The sequence below is a fragment of the Cucumis melo genome, chromosome 6, assembly GCF_025177605.1.
Source record: "Cucumis melo cultivar AY chromosome 6, USDA_Cmelo_AY_1.0, whole genome shotgun sequence".
Taxonomy (NCBI): Eukaryota; Viridiplantae; Streptophyta; class Magnoliopsida; order Cucurbitales; family Cucurbitaceae; genus Cucumis; species Cucumis melo.
The window spans coordinates 5,292,325-5,310,896 of NC_066862.1; the positions used below are offsets into that span (position 1 = coordinate 5,292,325).

General features: G+C 29.6%; 3 protein-coding genes across 3 annotated transcripts; all 3 read right to left on the bottom strand.

Moving 5' to 3' along the window:
- Positions 1–462: 462 nt before the first annotated feature.
- On the bottom strand, positions 463–2,757 carry LOC103483878 (heparanase-like protein 2). Its single transcript, XM_008440701.2, has 9 exons — positions 2,614–2,757; positions 2,497–2,533; positions 2,206–2,389; positions 1,907–2,055; positions 1,580–1,816; positions 1,287–1,476; positions 1,063–1,188; positions 860–959; positions 463–774 (listed from the first exon to the last, which is right to left on the bottom strand). The coding sequence occupies exons 1-9, from the start codon at positions 2,755–2,757 to the stop codon at positions 463–465; spliced, it is 1,479 nt and encodes a 492-aa protein (XP_008438923.2).
- Positions 2,758–4,479: 1,722 nt separating this feature from the next.
- Positions 4,480–6,059, bottom strand: LOC103483879 (protein MODIFYING WALL LIGNIN-1). Its single transcript, XM_008440702.3, has 3 exons — positions 5,743–6,059; positions 5,277–5,527; positions 4,480–5,048 (listed from the first exon to the last, which is right to left on the bottom strand). Exons 1-3 carry the CDS (start codon positions 5,911–5,913, stop codon positions 4,631–4,633), a joined length of 840 nt encoding a protein of 279 aa, XP_008438924.1. The 5' UTR covers positions 5,914–6,059; the 3' UTR covers positions 4,480–4,630.
- A 3,905-nt stretch (positions 6,060–9,964) lies between these two features.
- Positions 9,965–12,903, bottom strand: LOC103483880 (transcription factor MYB111). Its single transcript, XM_008440703.3, has 3 exons — positions 12,512–12,903; positions 11,999–12,128; positions 9,965–10,709 (listed from the first exon to the last, which is right to left on the bottom strand). Exons 1-3 carry the CDS (start codon positions 12,642–12,644, stop codon positions 10,061–10,063), a joined length of 912 nt encoding a protein of 303 aa, XP_008438925.1. The 5' UTR covers positions 12,645–12,903; the 3' UTR covers positions 9,965–10,060.
- Positions 12,904–18,572: the final 5,669 nt, after the last annotated feature.

Here is an 18,572-nt window from a genome sequence, read left to right on the forward strand (position 1 = left end):
ATTTTTTTCCATACGGTTAGAATTTAAAAAATAACTTAATTATAGTTTAACATAATTCAATAGATAAGATATCAATTATCATCTCAAAAGTCGATGGTTCAATCTACTTAAAATAACAAATTGGTATATAACACGCATCACCTAACTATAACAAGCAACGTCGGTCGTTGATTGTATAGTTGTACACTTCTATATATTCCTACTTACAATCGAAACACAACAACACACGATTGAAACAATTTAAGATCATTTTTTCCCATTCAAAATCACTAAATTAAACACATTCAAGAAGAAATGACACAAAGGAGGTGATAAGAAATACAAGTTCTATAAATATATCATCTTGCATATTTGTTTCAAAACACACTACGAAAAAGTTATTGCTTATCAGATCCTAGAAAAATCCCAAAAAGAGAGCGAAGGAAATGGAAACGAAGAGACCTAATAATAAATAAATAAAGCTTATTTGCATGCCGGGGCTTCAAAATCAGGGATGACAACAAAAACAATGGACCAAGTAGCAACAGTAATAGAAGAATTACTATCACGATAAATAGGCGTAAGATCTGGTAAATCTCCATCTTCTGTGGTTTTCAATAAATTTCCATTCAAAAGCACCGTCGAACTTCGAACTAAGCCATTATTTGGAGTCAAATGATATTCTTCCCTTTGACTTGGCTTATTGGGCAAACCCATGTTCATCGTGTTGTTTTTAATGTCAATTGTGAACTCCGTTTGATTACTTAGATTAATGAAAAGCATGGTTACACCACTCTACAATAACATGATTAATTCAATTATAATCACTAATAATATTACCGATAATAACAATAAAGAAGTCAAGAAATATGCTTCTTACTCTTTCTTTGGTGCAATGAGCATAAGTACGCAAATAAGAAGAGACGTTATTGTCAACTTTGAGAACACCAGAACCCATAAGTCGATGAAAGAGAAGAGCTCTAGAAAAAGAAAACAAAATACACAAAATTGAAAGTGAAAAACATTTTTTTATGAATGCATTAGAAAAAATAGTAAAGTTGTGAAATCTGAAGAGTAGCTTACCCGTAATAATCTGGAGAAGGGGCTAGAATATAGGGTAAGAGAATACCATAAAATCCACCGACTAAAGTTTGTCTACAATATACTTTGGTATTGTACAAAGCAGCCATTGCAAGTTGATCGATGTACCTATTCAATTCATTAATTCAAATTATCAAAGTAACTTTTCTAAAAATAATATCGAGTTAAAAATAAATAATAAATCAACTTAAATGAATTAAAATTACCAAAATCCATCAACAAATGTATTAGAAATATAAGGACTACCACCATGAAAGGTTCCACCAGCTTCTCCAACCCAAGCAACAGACCAAGGGGCATTGTTTTCAACTATGTTCTTAAGTTGTTGGAAATCCCTTGATTCTTTGCTAAGATAGTTAGGATCCAAAAAATTATCGATTACCTTAGGATCATATCCTAAAAATCACAAAAGTAGTTTGATCACAATCTCATTATTCAAGTAGTTAATAGTTTCAACTCTAGATGTATCCAAAGATATGAAATAGTGTCGTTGACGAACCTGCACCCATGTTGTATATGTGATGAGTGAGAATGTCAACGATGCCCGGACCTGTTCCATAAACAAAATCTTTATACCATGAGGCATCAAAAAATGCACTTGGGGCTGCTATCAACGGCTTTTGTTGGGAGTTATTGTACAAACGATCAATAATCTCCCTAAGCTTGATCAAATCCTTTGCATATTGTGCTGAAGTAATATTTACCCCAATACTATTATGACCAACCATTTCATTACCTGGCACAATATATACACAATACGTACCTAAGTTCCATAATGCTCAAACAAGAGAGAAACGAATCGCTCAGTTACATCATTTGAACTCACCAAACTCCCATGAATTGATTCGATAATTCTTCTCAATCGTGTATTGAATAAATGCCTCTGCATTAGTGTAGTTCCATTCTCCTTCCCATCGCAATCCTGAAGTATGTTGCCTTCCCAAGAGGGCATTCAAGCCAAAAGTCACTATTGCCCTGTATGTTTATCAAGACAAACACCAAGTTACAGATTATTTGTAAAGAAAAAAAAATTATAAAGCTTGTCTTGTGATAAACTGCAGTAATTGAATCAGAATGCACGTACACAGTTATTTTCGAGAGGGTAAAAGAGATAATAACACATACCCTGTCTTATTGAAAAATTGGTTCAAATCATCCCACCGTTCCATAGACAAACAACCCTCACTGATATGAAACATTGCAGTGCTATTCCTTACAAATTGAGGACAATTTCCCTTGAAGCTCCCAACATCATAAATCAATTTGTCTTGCAAAGAACCTCCTACTCTAATCCTAAGAGTCTTGAAAGCTAATGAAACATTATCATACCCACCAAATTAGTAAATTTTGGATTATAATGTTTCTGCTTTGTAAATACATTATATTGTAAAGATATTAAGAAAAAAAAAAGTATACCTTGCACAGCCTTGGTAAGTGTAGGAAGAGACAAGTTCTTGATATAGAAAAAGAAAAGTGTTAAGTAAAAATAAAATACAACATCACAAATCAACAATATATGCTAAAAATTCTCACCAAATTGAGTGCCGATGCATTTCCATCCCAAAGACAAGGAATTGTAGAGCACTCATTAAAAGGCCAATAATCAATAGTCATACAGATATAATTCTCATCTGTTTCTGTTATTCTTGTAGTTCCATCTACCACAATATTACCCATAGTAACATTTTTACCATAAATCATTGGAATAAAAGCAACCAAAAATATCAAAACAAATTTCCCTCCTTTCATTGTTTGAATTAATCAAAATTCTGCCAACAAAAATTATAAAAATCAGTTTAATATATATATATATATATATATATCCAAAGTTTGGGATAAAGAAACATATGAATAAACTTACCTTTATATTGAATATTGATGAAGCAATAGGATGTGATACCAGCAAACTCTAAAAGCCTAAAAGAAACGTACAAGAGATTTTTATAATTAGAAATTAGGTGTTAGAAAAGAAAAGAAAAGATTGATAAAACAATTTGGAAGAAGAAGAATTTATATAATGCTTCTAATTTACCATTTTTTCCCCCAACCGCATAACAACGATAATAAATAATAATAATAACTATGATGGTGGTCTTAATTTAATTTCTTCTCCAAATGAAATTGGAAACTCCAATTTCAAATCTAAAAACTGGGAATTTAAATCATAACTGTAAATTACTTAATTAAGAAGAGTAATAGGAATGTTAGAAACTTTTGATATTGTTGTGTATTAACGATACAATAATGACAACTATTGTTGATAGATAATGAATTTATTTAATATTTGTGAATAATTTGGGTGGTTTAATCATTTTGCTAAAACATTTTATTATACTTATTTGAAAAGAAAAAACTAAAGGGGTGATGATTTGATTTGAATGCATTTCATAAATTAGGATTGGACCCATACTTTTCCACATGTTGGGGGTGAAAGAGGTGTATGTATGTGCAATGCAATGGGCTTCCATCTTCATCTTCACCAAATTAAACACAAGGAATTTGAGGGCACTCATTGAAAGGCCGAACCCGAAGGTCAACACTCATATTTACAAATTATTGGAATCACACCTACCAAAATTATATATCAAAACATGATTTCCTTCCCTTGTTTGAATCAAAATCTTGCTCAAAATAATATTGCTATATGATTTTTGAGAATAATGATGTTGAGACCAATTTAGGAATTCATTAAGACGAATATTAAAAAAATTCCAATCACGCCGAGTGCCTAACATTTTGGCAAAAATCTTATTATTTTTTAATTTTAACATAAACCTAAATGACCTACCAAAATTTGCCAAATAATAATAGGTTTTCTCATTAAAATCAAAGCTCGTGCTTAACCATTTTAGTGTTAAGAGGTGGAAAAATATGGGTCCAACCAAATCTACGAAAGCATTCAAATATGATTTTTTACGTTTTTTTTTTTTTAAGATAAAAAAGATTACACGTTAGTTATTATATTTAATATTAATTTTGTTTTAGACATAAGATTAAAGATTTTTATCGATAGTACAAATTTTAATTAGTTAAGCTATACTCATTTTATATATATATATATATATATATATATATATATATATATATATATTCGCTTTTTCTACTAAATTTCATTTTTCCTAATTCTTCTTTTCATCTTTTACCTTCCAACTTGCTCAAATTCCCACGTTGAAAAACTAGCTAAGGACTCAACTGACATTATCTTTTATTTATTTATAAAAAATATATGGTTCAAATCTTTCATTTTGAGAGTACTTTAAGAGATTTTCATTCTCTTTTAAGTATTTCTATGTATGTTTATATTGAAAATGTTATTTTTTCCCCCTAATTTGTACAAACGAATCAAACAACATTCATTTTTTTACAAAGTAACAGACTAAAAAATAACAAAAAGTAGAATTGAGAAGAACAGACATCAAAATATTACTTAACCTATTATATACATATTTCTTCTTCTTCTTCTTCTTCTTCTTTTTCTTTTTCTTTTCTTTATAAAAAAAATCATCTCCTTTCATCCAAAAAGGAGAAAAGAAAAAAGAAAAAAAATGTTTTAAGCAGAGAGTTTGCAAAAAGGGGCAGTGGATTGAAGCAGAGACCAGAAAGGAGCCCGGTCTTGATGGTGGTGGCTATGTCTAATTACCGGGTCCTCTCTCGCGATGGGCGGCATTGGCTGCAGCGGTGGGGACGCCAACGACAACGATCTCGGTGGGGAACTGTGGATATGGTAACTTTCCAATACCTCTCTTCTCACATTTTCCTGCTGTTCAAACATTCTCTGTGCTCGGACCGCCGTCATGTAGAGACCGGCGGCAAGGAACACGGTGGCCAATTGAAAAACTCCGGCAGCTGAGAACAAACCTTCTTTGATCACCAAACAGCTTTCTTTTGGAGCTGACCAATTGTTAAGATGCCCCGACTCCACACTCAATCCTATTAACAATAAAATTTCTCCAACTGCAAAACTTATCCTGTCATTGTAAATTATATCACCCCATTACATATTTACTCATCTTATTATCAATCAGAATGTATTCAACTCACATAGTAAAGCAGCATATGGTTGGGTTACGATAAATTCAATATTTTACAAGTATTAATTATGTGAAACAAAAAACTAAAGAACTAAAGTCGAAAATTTGGTAAGTTTAAGGGAATAAATGGAAAATGGAGTTACGATTAGTTGTTTGATAATTTACCATGTTGAAACGAAGAAGAAAGCAGCTTGAAAGGTTAGAGATTTGGAAGTTGCAAAAGAAGGATCCCAAGCAATGAGAGCAGGAGGAGCTGACTTACTCACTGCAATCAACACATACAAATGTTGCACCACCATCATCACCGCCATCCCCAGAAACGCGCTCGCCGTGCACAGCAGCGGTGTCTTCCCGCTGCCGCTGTACGAGCATCTCCTTTTTTCCTTATTATTTTCATCTATACCCATCCATATCGCCTATGAACAACAAAAAAAAATCCGAAAGAAGGCATATATTATCAACCTCAAAATCAAAGTTTTGATTCCCACCCCACCTATTATCAAGAGAGAAGAAAAAGGAACATGGCCGCACACACATAGACACATGGTCTTCTAGATAAAGCAAAGCATTCAAAATTAAGTTCAAAATGGACAATATCTTCGTATATGAAAAAAGATAAAAGTTTTGGTACCTGAGAACGAGTGGACTCAGCAATGAGGCAAAGAATGAAGCAACATAGACCACAAAGAATGGTCAAAATGATAAGAAAAGTCCCCAATTTGCTGCCCAATTCGGAGCTCTTTGGACTTGGAAGAAGATCATCATGTGTAACAGCTGCCATATTTTTTCTTCTTCTTCCCATTAAAAATTTTGGTTTGTTTTGACCAAAATGGAAGTTTGTGTTTTTAAAAACATTATATATATTACAAAGAAAAGAAAAGAACAGAAAGAAAAGGAAGAAGAGAGATAGAACACAAGAACACGCAGAGAATTGAATTACAGAATTGCTTCCACCAAAGGTTGCTTAAAAGCTACAAGATTCTTTAATCCCATTTAAGCTTATATCCAAAGAAATTCACACACATTTTTATTCCTATATCTTAAATTCCTCATCAAGGAAGAAAAATCAAATCTACAAATATTTTCTCCCTCACAAAAGTAAAAGCTTTGGTGATTTGTTTTTCTAAAGGTGTTTGGGGAAATTAAAACCATCGATCGTAATTTTTTAGAAAGTTTATAAAAATTTAAAGGGAAAAAAAAAAGGTTGACCTTCTTTATTACTTTACAAATTGCTTTTTATGATTAAGAAAGAGTGTTTTTATTCTAATTTAGTGCAAACCACAAGATTGGAATATGATTATTGGAACTAGAAGGAGCCTCTATTCTCTATTAAAATGAAGGGAAAAATAAAAAAGAAAAATGAATTCTCACGAAAAGAAAATCCTTTGAAAAAAAGAAAAAACTTATTTTTGGATTTTGAATTTTGGTTATGAATTAATTTTTAATTTTTGTTTATAAGATCGTTAAGTTTTGATTTTTATTTTAATTTATTATTTGATAATCAAATCGTGTTGTCATTTTTCATTAAGAGAATCGAGTTTTCTTTCAAATTGTCGATCAAAATTTTATTTATTGAATATTCATTTTTAATATTTGACGTCAATATCTATTAATTAATTAAAAATAATTAAAAAGTGTGATTTTAAATTTTAAAAATGGTTGTATGGGACTATAATCGTTGAAAATATTTACTTTTGACATTTTGTTTACAAATAAAAAGTAAAGTTCCACTATATGTATAGATATTTTTGTTCATTTTTGTTTAATTTGAATCTACATTTGAATTTTAATTTTAATAGTAAATAAAAATGGTGAAACTTAATTAAGTATATAATTTTTTAATTCTTTTAAGAGAAACTTTCATAAACACCAATAACAAAACCTTAACCATTTCTTAAATATTTTAGGTTTGTTCTTCCGTTTTCTTTCCATTCTTCTATTCCATTTTCTTTTTTTTTCTTTCTGTTTCCGTCTGTTCCATCAACTTTCATTTTTTTTCCCTTTTTTTTGTTCAAGATCGTGTATCAAATATAAAAAATATTTTTTTTCAAACTTTCATTTGATTGTTCAATATCATATACTGAATATGAAAGACTAAAAAAATAGTTAAATTTGAGTAACCAAATCTAAACAAGTAAAAAAAGTAGAAAAACATCGTGTAAGAAAAATTTGTCTACACATCTAAACGATTTTGTACCAAATTTTGAAAAAAAAAAATAGTTTAGATTTGGTCTTAACAAAATTAAACGATAAAATTGAAAAAATAAATTGTAACCAAATGTAAATGATCTGTACCAAACAATAGCCAAATCTAAACGATCGTGTGCCAAATATTACGTGCACATGGATGACGAAACATTTTTGGTATTTTTCACGGATCTGTAGGCTTTTTCCGTTTTCAGAATTGTTCATATACAGTAAATATTTTGCCGCTTTGTTATATTTTTTAAAAGACTCATTTTTTAAAACTAATTTAGCTCCAAATTAATTCACTATGAACAAAAGAAAAAGTTAAAATAACATTGAAATCGAAGAAGTTGAAATAGATAATAAATTTCAAGGTAAAATTGTAACATTTAACCCGAGAGATTAATTTGAAACTTACCAACCAAATGGAAACTAAATTCAAAGTCTATATAGACTTTATTTGTGTTTATCAATGTTTATCATGAATAGAATCTGAAATTTTATTATATTTTGTAAATATTTTTATCAATCTTGATATTTAAAATACTTTTTCTAAAAATATAAAAATATGAATGTAACGCTATTAGTTTAGTTTAGGAGAAAGACATAAATAAATTGATATCACATCTGAATAAGAGGAATTTTGAGAACATGAAAGTAACATTAAGAAAAGACTTAAAATAATTAAAAATTACTACCTATAACAATAAGGTGCATATACCTTCTCGGTGACTCGATCATAGGAGCTTATTGGAACAATCTTATGTCGGGTGACCTTTTGGAAATTTTCTTAAAATGTATATGAGTGAGAACAAAACATGTCTTTAAGACAAGTGAAGATGATGTTATCAGGTCGCACGAAATGTAGGGATATATCGAGATCCGAGTTTCGAATCCTAGTTCAAATCTTAGGTTCGAGGCATTACAATGAAAATAAACATAAATAAGAAAAATAGTTAGCAATTAGGAGAAGCTCAATTACTACTAAAAAAATTCCAAAATTTCACCTTTTCTCCACCTAATCTCAACCAAATTATATTCCAAACCAATAAACAAATAGAATTAGATTTGCTTAATGGGAATCTTTATGTTCCTTAATTTGCAAGAAGAGAACATACCAAAGTGCAGATTCTACAAATTACAAACATCTTTAGAATTAAGATGATCACACAAATCCATGCCTCCTTCATCCTTCTTCATATCAACCAACTCCCAGCAAAATTAACAAAACCGTACCAAATAATTATAATGAATCCTGATAATAATCCCAATAACTCCAGATCATCAGCTTTTGATCCGGCCTCCACGACCGGCGGAATTCAACCGGCAGAGAAAAACCCAAACTCAAAAGCCGCCACGGCCTCCAATAATATGGGGAAGGCTTTGGCAGAGAGAGCAGTTTATGGAACCCAACAGCGGCGGACAGGAAGAAGAAGAAGAAACCTCATCCATGAACATGGTGCCATTCGGTTGCTTCCAAGTAGGCTTAGCAGAGTTTCTTTAGCTGATCATCATTATAATTCCCCACCCTCTGATTAATATTTTGTTCATTACATATATAATATAAAGTTCGTTAATTTATAATGTGTAATTCCTCACACTAGTTAATTAATTAATTAATCTTATAGTTTGAATATAGTATGCGTATTATGTTTATATGTATCAGCATTGGTTTAATTATGTTTTCCTACCTTATTTTTCTCTTTTCAATGTTGGTTAATGAACATATGTTGAAGTATTACAATCGTTGATCTATAAATTACCATCCAAGCAATTATTATTCGATTATGCTCTTGTTATTTCAAAACTAGGAGATTTACTACTTTGATCTATCTGTCCTAAGTTAAAAATTACTTTTACTTACTAATAATAATTTAGACTTACTATTAATTATATATATATATATATATATATATCCCCTAATTTAGATGAATCAAACTCATGTGAGATTGGATTGGCCCAACTTAAATTTCTTTGGTTAATAGGCTTATTGGGCCTAGGTCCTTGGGTATGGTAGTTTCTCTCTCTCTATTAGGAGAAAGGATCGAACAAATATACATTTAAGTTTGGGATAGTTGCAAATGTAGTAATTATATTTAAAATAATTAAGTATATAGTAATATTTAAAAAAAAAATTGTAAATATAACAAAATTTGTCAAAATCTATCAATTATAGGAGTCTATCACTGATAGATCATGTAGCAAATGTTAGTCTATCATTGATAAACCATAAAAGTCTATCAAAGATAGAAGTCTATCACTAATAGACTTTGTTATATTTGTAACTTTTTTGAAATATTGCTACGTATATAATAATTATTTTAAAAATTGCTACACATTATAATTATCCTCCAAATTTTAGCAAGTTTTTAGATGTAATACAAAAGTTAAGTTAATTTTCTAATACCATAAATAAACAAATGACTTTTGGCAATGCATCCAAAACAATTGGATTGTTTAAACTTCAAATGGGACAACTTCTTTCCTAACTTTTTATGTTTTTTGGATTAAATTCTTATTTTTTTTTCTTTTTAATACTAATATGAACATAATTCAACTAGTTAAGATATATAATATTGAAAAAAAAAAGTTTACTTTTTCTTTTCCCTAGATGACTTTTTAAAACAAAATTTGAAAATGTAGAAACTTGAAAACAAAGAAAGCAAGAGGTTAACAATCAACAAATGTTATTTTATAAATTAAACATTATATATATAATCAAAACATAGGCTTTTCCCTATCTAATTTTTTCTTAGGAAACCCTAACTATCAAAACATTGATCAATTTCAGTTTCCCATAACCAAGATGAGATTTCGTCAAGTTCCCATTGGTCCAAACTACATCCTTCCATTGATCCATTATCTTGATGATCCTTTTCCCAATTCAACCATTTATCCATTTCCAAAGCTGAATTCACTGAAGAAGAACAAGAACCATAATTATTGTGATTATCTTCATTACATCTCACTTTCTCATTGCATCCATTGTTATTATTTCCTCTTGACTCCACCATTCCCCATTCAATAATTTCATTATTCAGTCTCATTATTTCACCATCTAGCCAATCATATGGTCCCAAATCCTCTTCACCACCTCCATCAGTCAATACTACTTGATTATTTCCCAATCCATCTTGATCTTCTTTTTCATCGTCTTCCGAGCTCAACCCTTTTTCTACTTTTTCTTTCTCGGTTGTTTTCACTTTGACTGTAGCAGTTTGTTGTTGACCTTTTCTAACGTTTCGTTTTCGTTTCGATGCAGGAGTAATGTCAAGGATGCCAGTTACGGGTGAAGAAGACTTAGCAGAAAGTCGTGTCATAGTGTAGATTCTTCGGCTTAGATGAGAGTTCCAATAGTTTTTTATTTCGTTGTCTGTCCGGCCAGGTAAATGTCCCGCTATTAAAGACCATCTAAAACACAATCAAATCCAAAATAGTTTTCACACATATAATTTAAAACTTTAATAACTCAACGAACAAAACATCATCATCGTGTTCATTCAATAACGGCTCGATTAATATTATGTATATATGGATGAAAATGAAGGAAAAAAAATGTAATTAATACATGAGAATTGGAAGTGATTGGACATGATATATAGTGTAAGGGTCCACCAAATTTTATTTTTGGTTGGGCATATTTATTTGGATTGGGAGACAAGATTGAATGAAAATGGGAAAAAGGAAACTGTTAAAAAGTGTAATGGCTTTTGTCGTTTGCTCTCTCTCTCTTTGTATTTAGGGTTTTTGAATAATTGTGTGTTCAGTGTGGTCCGTCTAATAACAAATGCTGCACCATGAAATTGTTAAATTAGCTTTAAATTTAGGGATGGGGGACACCCATCCTTCTACACATTTCTTAGATTGAAACCAAACATGGAAAATATATATTATATATGACATGGGATATTGATTCTTTGGATCAAATTAGTCTCAAAAATATGTTCTCTTTTTTAATTACAATATGTGAGGTAGGAGAATCGAACCTCATAACTCGAATTCATAATACAATTAGTTTATGTTAGACGTTGAATTATGTTCATGTTGGCAAGTTTGATCAAAAAACATTTAATTTTAATTTTCTTTAAAAAAAACAATTTGGTGAGTACACAAGTGATAAGGAACAATGTCAAGTCTAGTGCAATAGGGAGTAGGAGAGATTTAAATATTACAGACATTCTAATCCATTATCTTATCACGTATTAATTGATCTATTACTCGTTTTGGTTAACGTGACTGATGTGATTTTTATAATTAAGTTATAAAAGTATTTTTTTAAAATCAAAAGGAAGTCACAAAGTTTTTTCTCGATTTGTGATATGAGGGAGGCCTTTGAATATAAGATGATAGTATATTTTATGTTTGAGTTATGTACATTTGACATTAATATATTTATATCAACATATAAATCTTAAACTTTTCAAAATTCGAGGAATAACTATGCACGTGTCAACATCAAACATCAAACATATGTGTTTATATATATATATATATATATTTAGTTTTACAAATAAGTAATTAAAAAGAGACAAAATGAGTGTTTGATTTATCATAGTAAATTAAGCTAGTAAGCATATATATATATATATATATATATAATTCATAAGGTATTTACGAAAAACTAAAGTGAGTAAGTTTTTGTTGTTCCCAATAACATGAAAATGTATTTATCAATTGAAAAACAAGTTGTGTGTACGTACCTGTTGCCAAAAACATTATGTAGCTTTACAATCATTTGTTCTTCCTCAGTTGTGATGTTCCCTCTCTTCAAATCTGTCCTCAGATAGTTAATCCATCTCAATCGACAACTCTTTCCACATCTCAACAATCCTTTTATCATAATGAATAAACCATAAAAATATCAAAACCGTGTTCAACAATAATATTTTTACTACAGTTGAAAACTTAAAAACAAAAACATATGATTTTGATATAGTGATGTAACTGTTTAACTCTTTTACTGTTGATATTAGAGTCAGTCCAAAAGTAAAACAGAGTCTCTAAGCAGACAAAAAAATCAGAACCATCATCGAACTTTGTTTTTTCTTTTTCTGTGTAAATGGATATTTTTAACTCCAAATCGACAAAAATAACAAAAAATGCAAAAAATTTTGACAAAAACAAACACACCCATATAAGAGAACCTAAATCAAAACAAAGTTTGTAATTTCATTGTACTGATCTAGCTATAATGAAAATCAATTGAATTGAACCTGCATTCTTTGGTAAGGATCTCCATGAGCCTTCGCCATTAGCTTGAATATAATTGGTCAAGATCTCATCTTCTTCAGCTGTCCATCTTCCCCTTTTCAGTCCCACTTTTTCACAACAAGGAGCTCTCACCATAGTTGATAATGTTGAGAGCAGCAATGTGTTCAAATTATTACAATAACAAAAAACTCTTTGGCTGACTATTAATTGAGATAGTAAAGATACTATAATTCTCAATAATATTTTGTACAGTTTTCTCTAGAAAGATGAAGAACGGTGGCATTATATTGCATTTTGGGGAAAGGTTGTCCCTAAGTTTATAGGGTTTGGCTAATTGAAGGAAAAAGGTCTCATAAATTTAAAATGGTGCACCATCTCTTTTGATCCCCACTTGATTGATATTGCTATTTTTACCATTTTGATCTCTACATTTGGGATGCCCATATTTATTGCTACAACTGTGAGATCGAGAGTTATTACCATTGTGTTTAAAGCCAAACTTATTACAGACTACGTCATGGTGATATGGCCATGCCAATGAGAAATGAGTATGTGTGTGTTATGACAAAAACAATAATCCACAAGCAAATAACCAAAAATAAGAAAATTGAAACACAAGTCGGTGTGTTGGCGACGTTGATCAACTACCAACAGCGATTTTGTTTTATTAACTTGAGGAGCAATAGAGAGATAGGGGTTAAGGTAAGGGTAAGAGTTAGAATATTCGTATAATATGCCACCACATTTAAACCTTGAACAAGATAGAGTGATCAAACTAAAGTTGAAAATGAGAAGTGAATAATTTGATCATCTCTATAATTTTGGTTTCATTTGGTCATTCCAATTATCTAAGCCAAATATTTGAAAGAGACTTTGCCTTTTGTCTATGGCAGGGTGTGTTCTTCACTTTGAAACTTTATTTTAAACTTCTTTTTAAGGCTCCAATTATATATTTAATTGAAATAGAACCCATTTATTTTATAGAGAAATTTTTATGTCTTTTAATCTTTTCTATGTGAGATCCTCAATTGTCTGAATTGCGATCGTTTAACTCAGAAAAATAAAATTGATAATGAATCCATTAAACTTCGTAAGAGCATGATCAAAGCATACCTCAAACATTAGTTATTCTATAATAGTTAATTAAAATAAACTATAAAATTTGACCACACCTATATAGTATTGCATGTGCTTATATTAATCTTCCCCCCAAAAAATTATAACAATATGATCTACTCCTTAATAGACATGCGTTAATTTGAAAACTTCACTCTCATATATATCGATTAAAACAAAACTATCTGAATTCAAAATCTTTTGATTTTTGGTACATACAGATATCAGTCATGGGCTAAGCTCTTGTTGGTTTGTATAACTAATTCTTTCTTATATCATATCAATTCATCTCTTTTTTACAAAATTAGTATCAATTCCACCTTAAAATGTGTAATGTTGGACTAAAATCAGCACGCTGAAAGTGATCACAATTAAAAGCAATTCTACATATCAAAACCAATAATATATAGTTAATAGGATAAATGGCCACATCTAAATTTTTTTTTAAATTAATAGAAACTTTTCTAGAGTTTCTTTTCTAACCCCAAAATTTCCGTACATTAGTATCAGTGGATCTCACCCTACATTTAAAAGTACATTGACATGATACACAAAAATAAAAGTAGTATAAAAAAAGACATAAAATTAATGAACACGTATAAAAAAAATAACATTTTTAAAAAGTGAGAAAATTTTTAGTAGTATGGAAACACTAAATTTAAGTTCATAAATATTTGTAGACTCGTATTAATGTTAACGTATACCCACCTTATATTTAAAAGTGTATTGACGGGAGATATAACAAGCAGACGGGTAATTTTTGATATTAAGGGGAAAATATACAAAAGATAATATAGCAATAATAATAATAATAATAATAATAATAATAATAATAATAATAGTAATAATAATGGCAAAAGGAATAATTAATTATTGAAATAAAAAGAGGCAATTAAGTAATTTACATTATTACCCAGACAAGACAAACTTTATTAAAATAAATGAGTTTTTAACTACATGAAACCAACAAAAGGGGAAGCAGCTCCTATGTATATAATGTCTTTCTTTCTTCTAATGTACACTACAATGCTCAATAAAAAGGCTACAAAAATTCTCCCAATTTTTTGCTTAAAAAAAAGCACCCAACCAAATAATGGAAAATCAATAAATCACTATGTTTCATACATACATACATACATACATATATATATATGTATATATGTATGTATGTATGTATGTATATATATGTATGTATATATGTATAACCATATTATTTAATTATTATTAACTGCAGCTGCATAGAATATATTACTCTGCCATCACATTAAAATAATTATTAATTTTAAGAAGAAAAAGAAAACACAAACAAACATTATATTTAGGAATCCCATCATGTAAAAGGTCTGAAAATAATTGAGAAACATTGGGGCCAAATTACCAAACACTACATTTAAGACATTCCCTTTCAAACATTCAATGGTTTCACATGCTTTAATTTGGTACAAACACCAAAACGTAAATATATATATATATATATATATATATATATTATCTTTTTTATACGCATAGTCCTATATACAGGTAGTTGTTTAGATACAAAAAGATCGCTACAAAGTAATAGATTCTAATACATATCTATTGCTAATCGACAGGAAAATTTGGTTGTGTATTTGTAAATAATTTGACTTATTTTGCATTTGAAACCGGTGTTAATAAATAAATGGGTAAAAGTTAGGGAAACTTTCATAAATGTAAGCAAACACCAAACTATTTACGGTCTCGTGTAACAAAACCCATAAAATTAGCCATCTTTTAAATATTTCAGGTTTGTCCTTCCATTCCGATTTTTTTTATCGTCTTCCTCATGTGATTTTTTTCTTTTTTTACGTCGTTTAATCTTTTCATCCTATTTCTTCTTTTCTTTTTTTTTACGTCGTTTAAATCTGAGTAACTAAATCTAAACGACCGTATAAAAAAATAGCAAAATCTAAAACATCGTGTATAAAGAATGTTGAAAAAAAATCATTTAGATTGAAGTAGCTAAATGTAAATGATCGTGTAAAAAAAAGTAAACGATTGTGTAAAAAAGTTAAAAGATCGTGTATAAAGAATCTTGAAAAAAAATCATTTAGATTAGAGTAACAAAATGTAAACAATCGTGTAAAAAAAGTAAACTAGAAGAAATAAAAGATTGTGTATATAAAATCTTGAAAAAATCATTTAGATTGGAGTAACCAAATGTAAACAATCGTGTAAAAGAAGTAAACGTAGAAAAAACAAAAGATCGTGTATAAAAAATCTTGAAAAAAAAAATCATTTAGATTGGAGTAGCCAAATGTAAACAATAGTGTAGAAAAAGTAAACGATCGTGTTAAAAAATAAATTATCGTTTAGAGAAATCTAAATGATCGTGTATCAAAAGAATTAAAAAAAATTGTGTACCAAATTTTGAAAAAAAAAATCGTTTAAATTTGGGCCCCAAATAAAAATGATCGAATCTAAACGATCGAGTAACAAAATTAAACAATAGAATTGAAAAGATAAATTGTAGTCATATCTAAACGATCGCATACCAAACAATAACCAAATTTAAACGATCGCAAATATATTATGCGCACGTTGTTGATGGCGTGGTTGACGGAGCATTTTTGGTATTTTACACGGTGGGCCTCCTGGCTTTTTCCGTTTTCGAAATTGTTATATACAGTGTAAATACTTTGCCGCTTTGTTATATTTTTTAATAAACCCGTTATTAGAGGCTTTCTAAAAAAAATAACCAAAAAAATTGTGATAATAGGATTCATGTCACTATATTTTATAAATTACAAAGTATCAAATATGAAAGCGGATAGTCCTCTGATAGCTTTGATAACCGTAATATAGTTGTATGATATATTTAATTACTTGTCATATTTGTCATATATTTTTATCTCTAAATTATCGAGTCGTACAATCATTATTCTAAGATCACCTTGAATTATATCTTTGGATATTGAAAATTTAATTTAAGAGTCGTTTTATATTTTAAAATGTAATTTTTATATGATTAAAAATGAATTTTTAATAGGATTAAAAGTAGGTTTCGAGATGATATTAAAATTAGCAACAAAAGTAGTTTAAAACCACGTCAAAGTCACTTTCGAATTTAGCCGACTGTGTTCTCGGGAAAATGGCAAAGTAAGAAAGTGAAAAGACTAGAATTTGAAAGGGTTAAAAATCAAAAGACAAAGGTAGGGATGGTACAAAATCAGAGTACTGAATGGAATGATCATTGTTGGGGGTTTCTAACCCAAGTTTGGAATCTGTGAATGTCATCATTTATTTCAGAAACAAAGACTGCAAAGTTTTAGTTCGGTTTTGGTAATTTAATTAAACAATATGATATATACCTTTTATTTAAATATACTAAATAAGAAAGATATTTAGATATATATATATATATATATAGTTGTTTTGAAAATATTTATTATAATATTGTAGTTTTTAATAGGTCTGGTGTTCAACACCCGATCTATATTTAAAAAAAAAAAACAGGTCTGGTCGGAAAGGACATCGTGTAAAATATAAAAAATGCCCCATCAACAATGCACATAATTTGGTAACGCGATTTGGTACGCAATCGTTTAATTACTTGGTACACGATCGTTTAGATTTGTTTACATGATCGTTTAGATTTGGTATACGATCGTTCAGATTTTGCTAGACGATCGTTCACATTTGACTACACGAGTTTAGATTTGGGTTCCAAATCTAAAATATATTTTTTTAAATTTGGTATAAGATCGTTTAGATTTTGCTAGACGATCGTTTAAATTTGCCTACACGATCGTAAACGATTTTTTTTTTTCAAAAATTTGGTATAAACGATTTTTTTTCAACATTCTTTATAATCTTTTAATTTTGGTTATTCTATGTCTAACCAATTTTAAAGAAAAGAAGAAAGACTATTTGAGGTTACAAATCTATTTTTTCTTTTCAAAATTTGGTATAAATGATTTTGTTCCCATATTTAAAAATAAAAAAATAAATAAAACAAAACAAAGACCAGACCTATGTTGAAAAAAAAAAAGAACTAGAGTCTCACGCCTCTGCCTTCTTCTGCTTGCATAAATGGTCTTTCACAGCCATTCCATCAAAAATACTACCGGTGATCTTTTTTCTTTCTTTAAATCTCATTCCAATTTTCTTCTTCCCCATATATTTTCTCATCTCTTTCCTATCTTCTTCTTTCCTACATATTTTCTTTTCTTTCTTCCGATGAATTAACCATATTTATTCAATTAAATAGTTCTAATTTTTTTTTAAAATATTGTATAATTACTTAAATTATTTATTCAATTAAATATTTTTAGTTTTTTTTACAATTTACAGAGATCGAACAACGCAAGACTTCGTGATGTAGCAGATGATCCACAACAAGTCCTTGATATATGTCATAATAATGAGAGGTACATGGAGGAGATACATAATGTACAATCTACCTATTGTACCTCCACGAGTTCATAGGGGACGTGTTCGAGTGGAAGAAGCTGAACTCGATGAAGTTTACCATAATGTGGAAGAAGTGTCTCCTACGACACAAACACAGAGCCAAACTGGTTATGGTAGTCCGATGATGATGATGCCAACATTTAGAGCAGAATATTGTGATTCTGAGGTTGGTACAAGATATTATGATGCAGGGGTCAGTCCATCGTCTTCATACATGGATGTCGGTCCATCTAATTCTTACATGCATGGACATGGACGTGGCTATGGGGAACATAACGAATATCTGTATCATGAAGCACCTGCAGATGTATCAGATCGACAAGAGTACCAACAAGAACCAGAGAACTAAGAGGACCGAGAACAACATAGAGTTCAGAGTCGACGTCGACAACCAACTAGAAATCGACGACATCCGAGTTGTGGAACACATTGATTTTCTTCTATCAATCAAATAAATGTAATTTGGTTATTATAAATTATTTTAATTTATATTTAATTTTTTAATTACGCGTCATT

Excerpts from the sequence above, each read along its gene's own strand:
- LOC103483878 (XM_008440701.2), bottom strand. The coding sequence starts at position 2,757 with ATGGGTAATATTGTGGTAGATGGAACTACAAGAATAACAGAAACAGAT. Across the intron at positions 2,390-2,496 it reads ACTTACCAAGGCTGTGCAAG|CTTTCAAGACTCTTAGGATT; the intron begins GTATACTTTTTT and ends ATGTTTCATTAG. Across the intron at positions 2,056-2,205 it reads CAATTTTTCAATAAGACAGG|GGCAATAGTGACTTTTGGCT; the intron begins GTATGTGTTATT and ends ATAAACATACAG.
- LOC103483879 (XM_008440702.3), bottom strand. The coding sequence starts at position 5,913 with ATGGGAAGAAGAAGAAAAAATATGGCAGCTGTTACACATGATGATCTT. Across the intron at positions 5,528-5,742 it reads CTGAGTCCACTCGTTCTCAG|GCGATATGGATGGGTATAGA; the intron begins GTACCAAAACTT and ends TGTTGTTCATAG. Across the intron at positions 5,049-5,276 it reads TTCTTCTTCGTTTCAACATG|GATAAGTTTTGCAGTTGGAG; the intron begins GTAAATTATCAA and ends TTACAATGACAG.
- LOC103483880 (XM_008440703.3), bottom strand. The coding sequence starts at position 12,644 with ATGGTGAGAGCTCCTTGTTGTGAAAAAGTGGGACTGAAAAGGGGAAGA. Across the intron at positions 12,129-12,511 it reads ATCCTTACCAAAGAATGCAG|GATTGTTGAGATGTGGAAAG; the intron begins GTTCAATTCAAT and ends TTATGATAAAAG. Across the intron at positions 10,710-11,998 it reads CATAATGTTTTTGGCAACAG|ATGGTCTTTAATAGCGGGAC; the intron begins GTACGTACACAC and ends ATTGTGTTTTAG.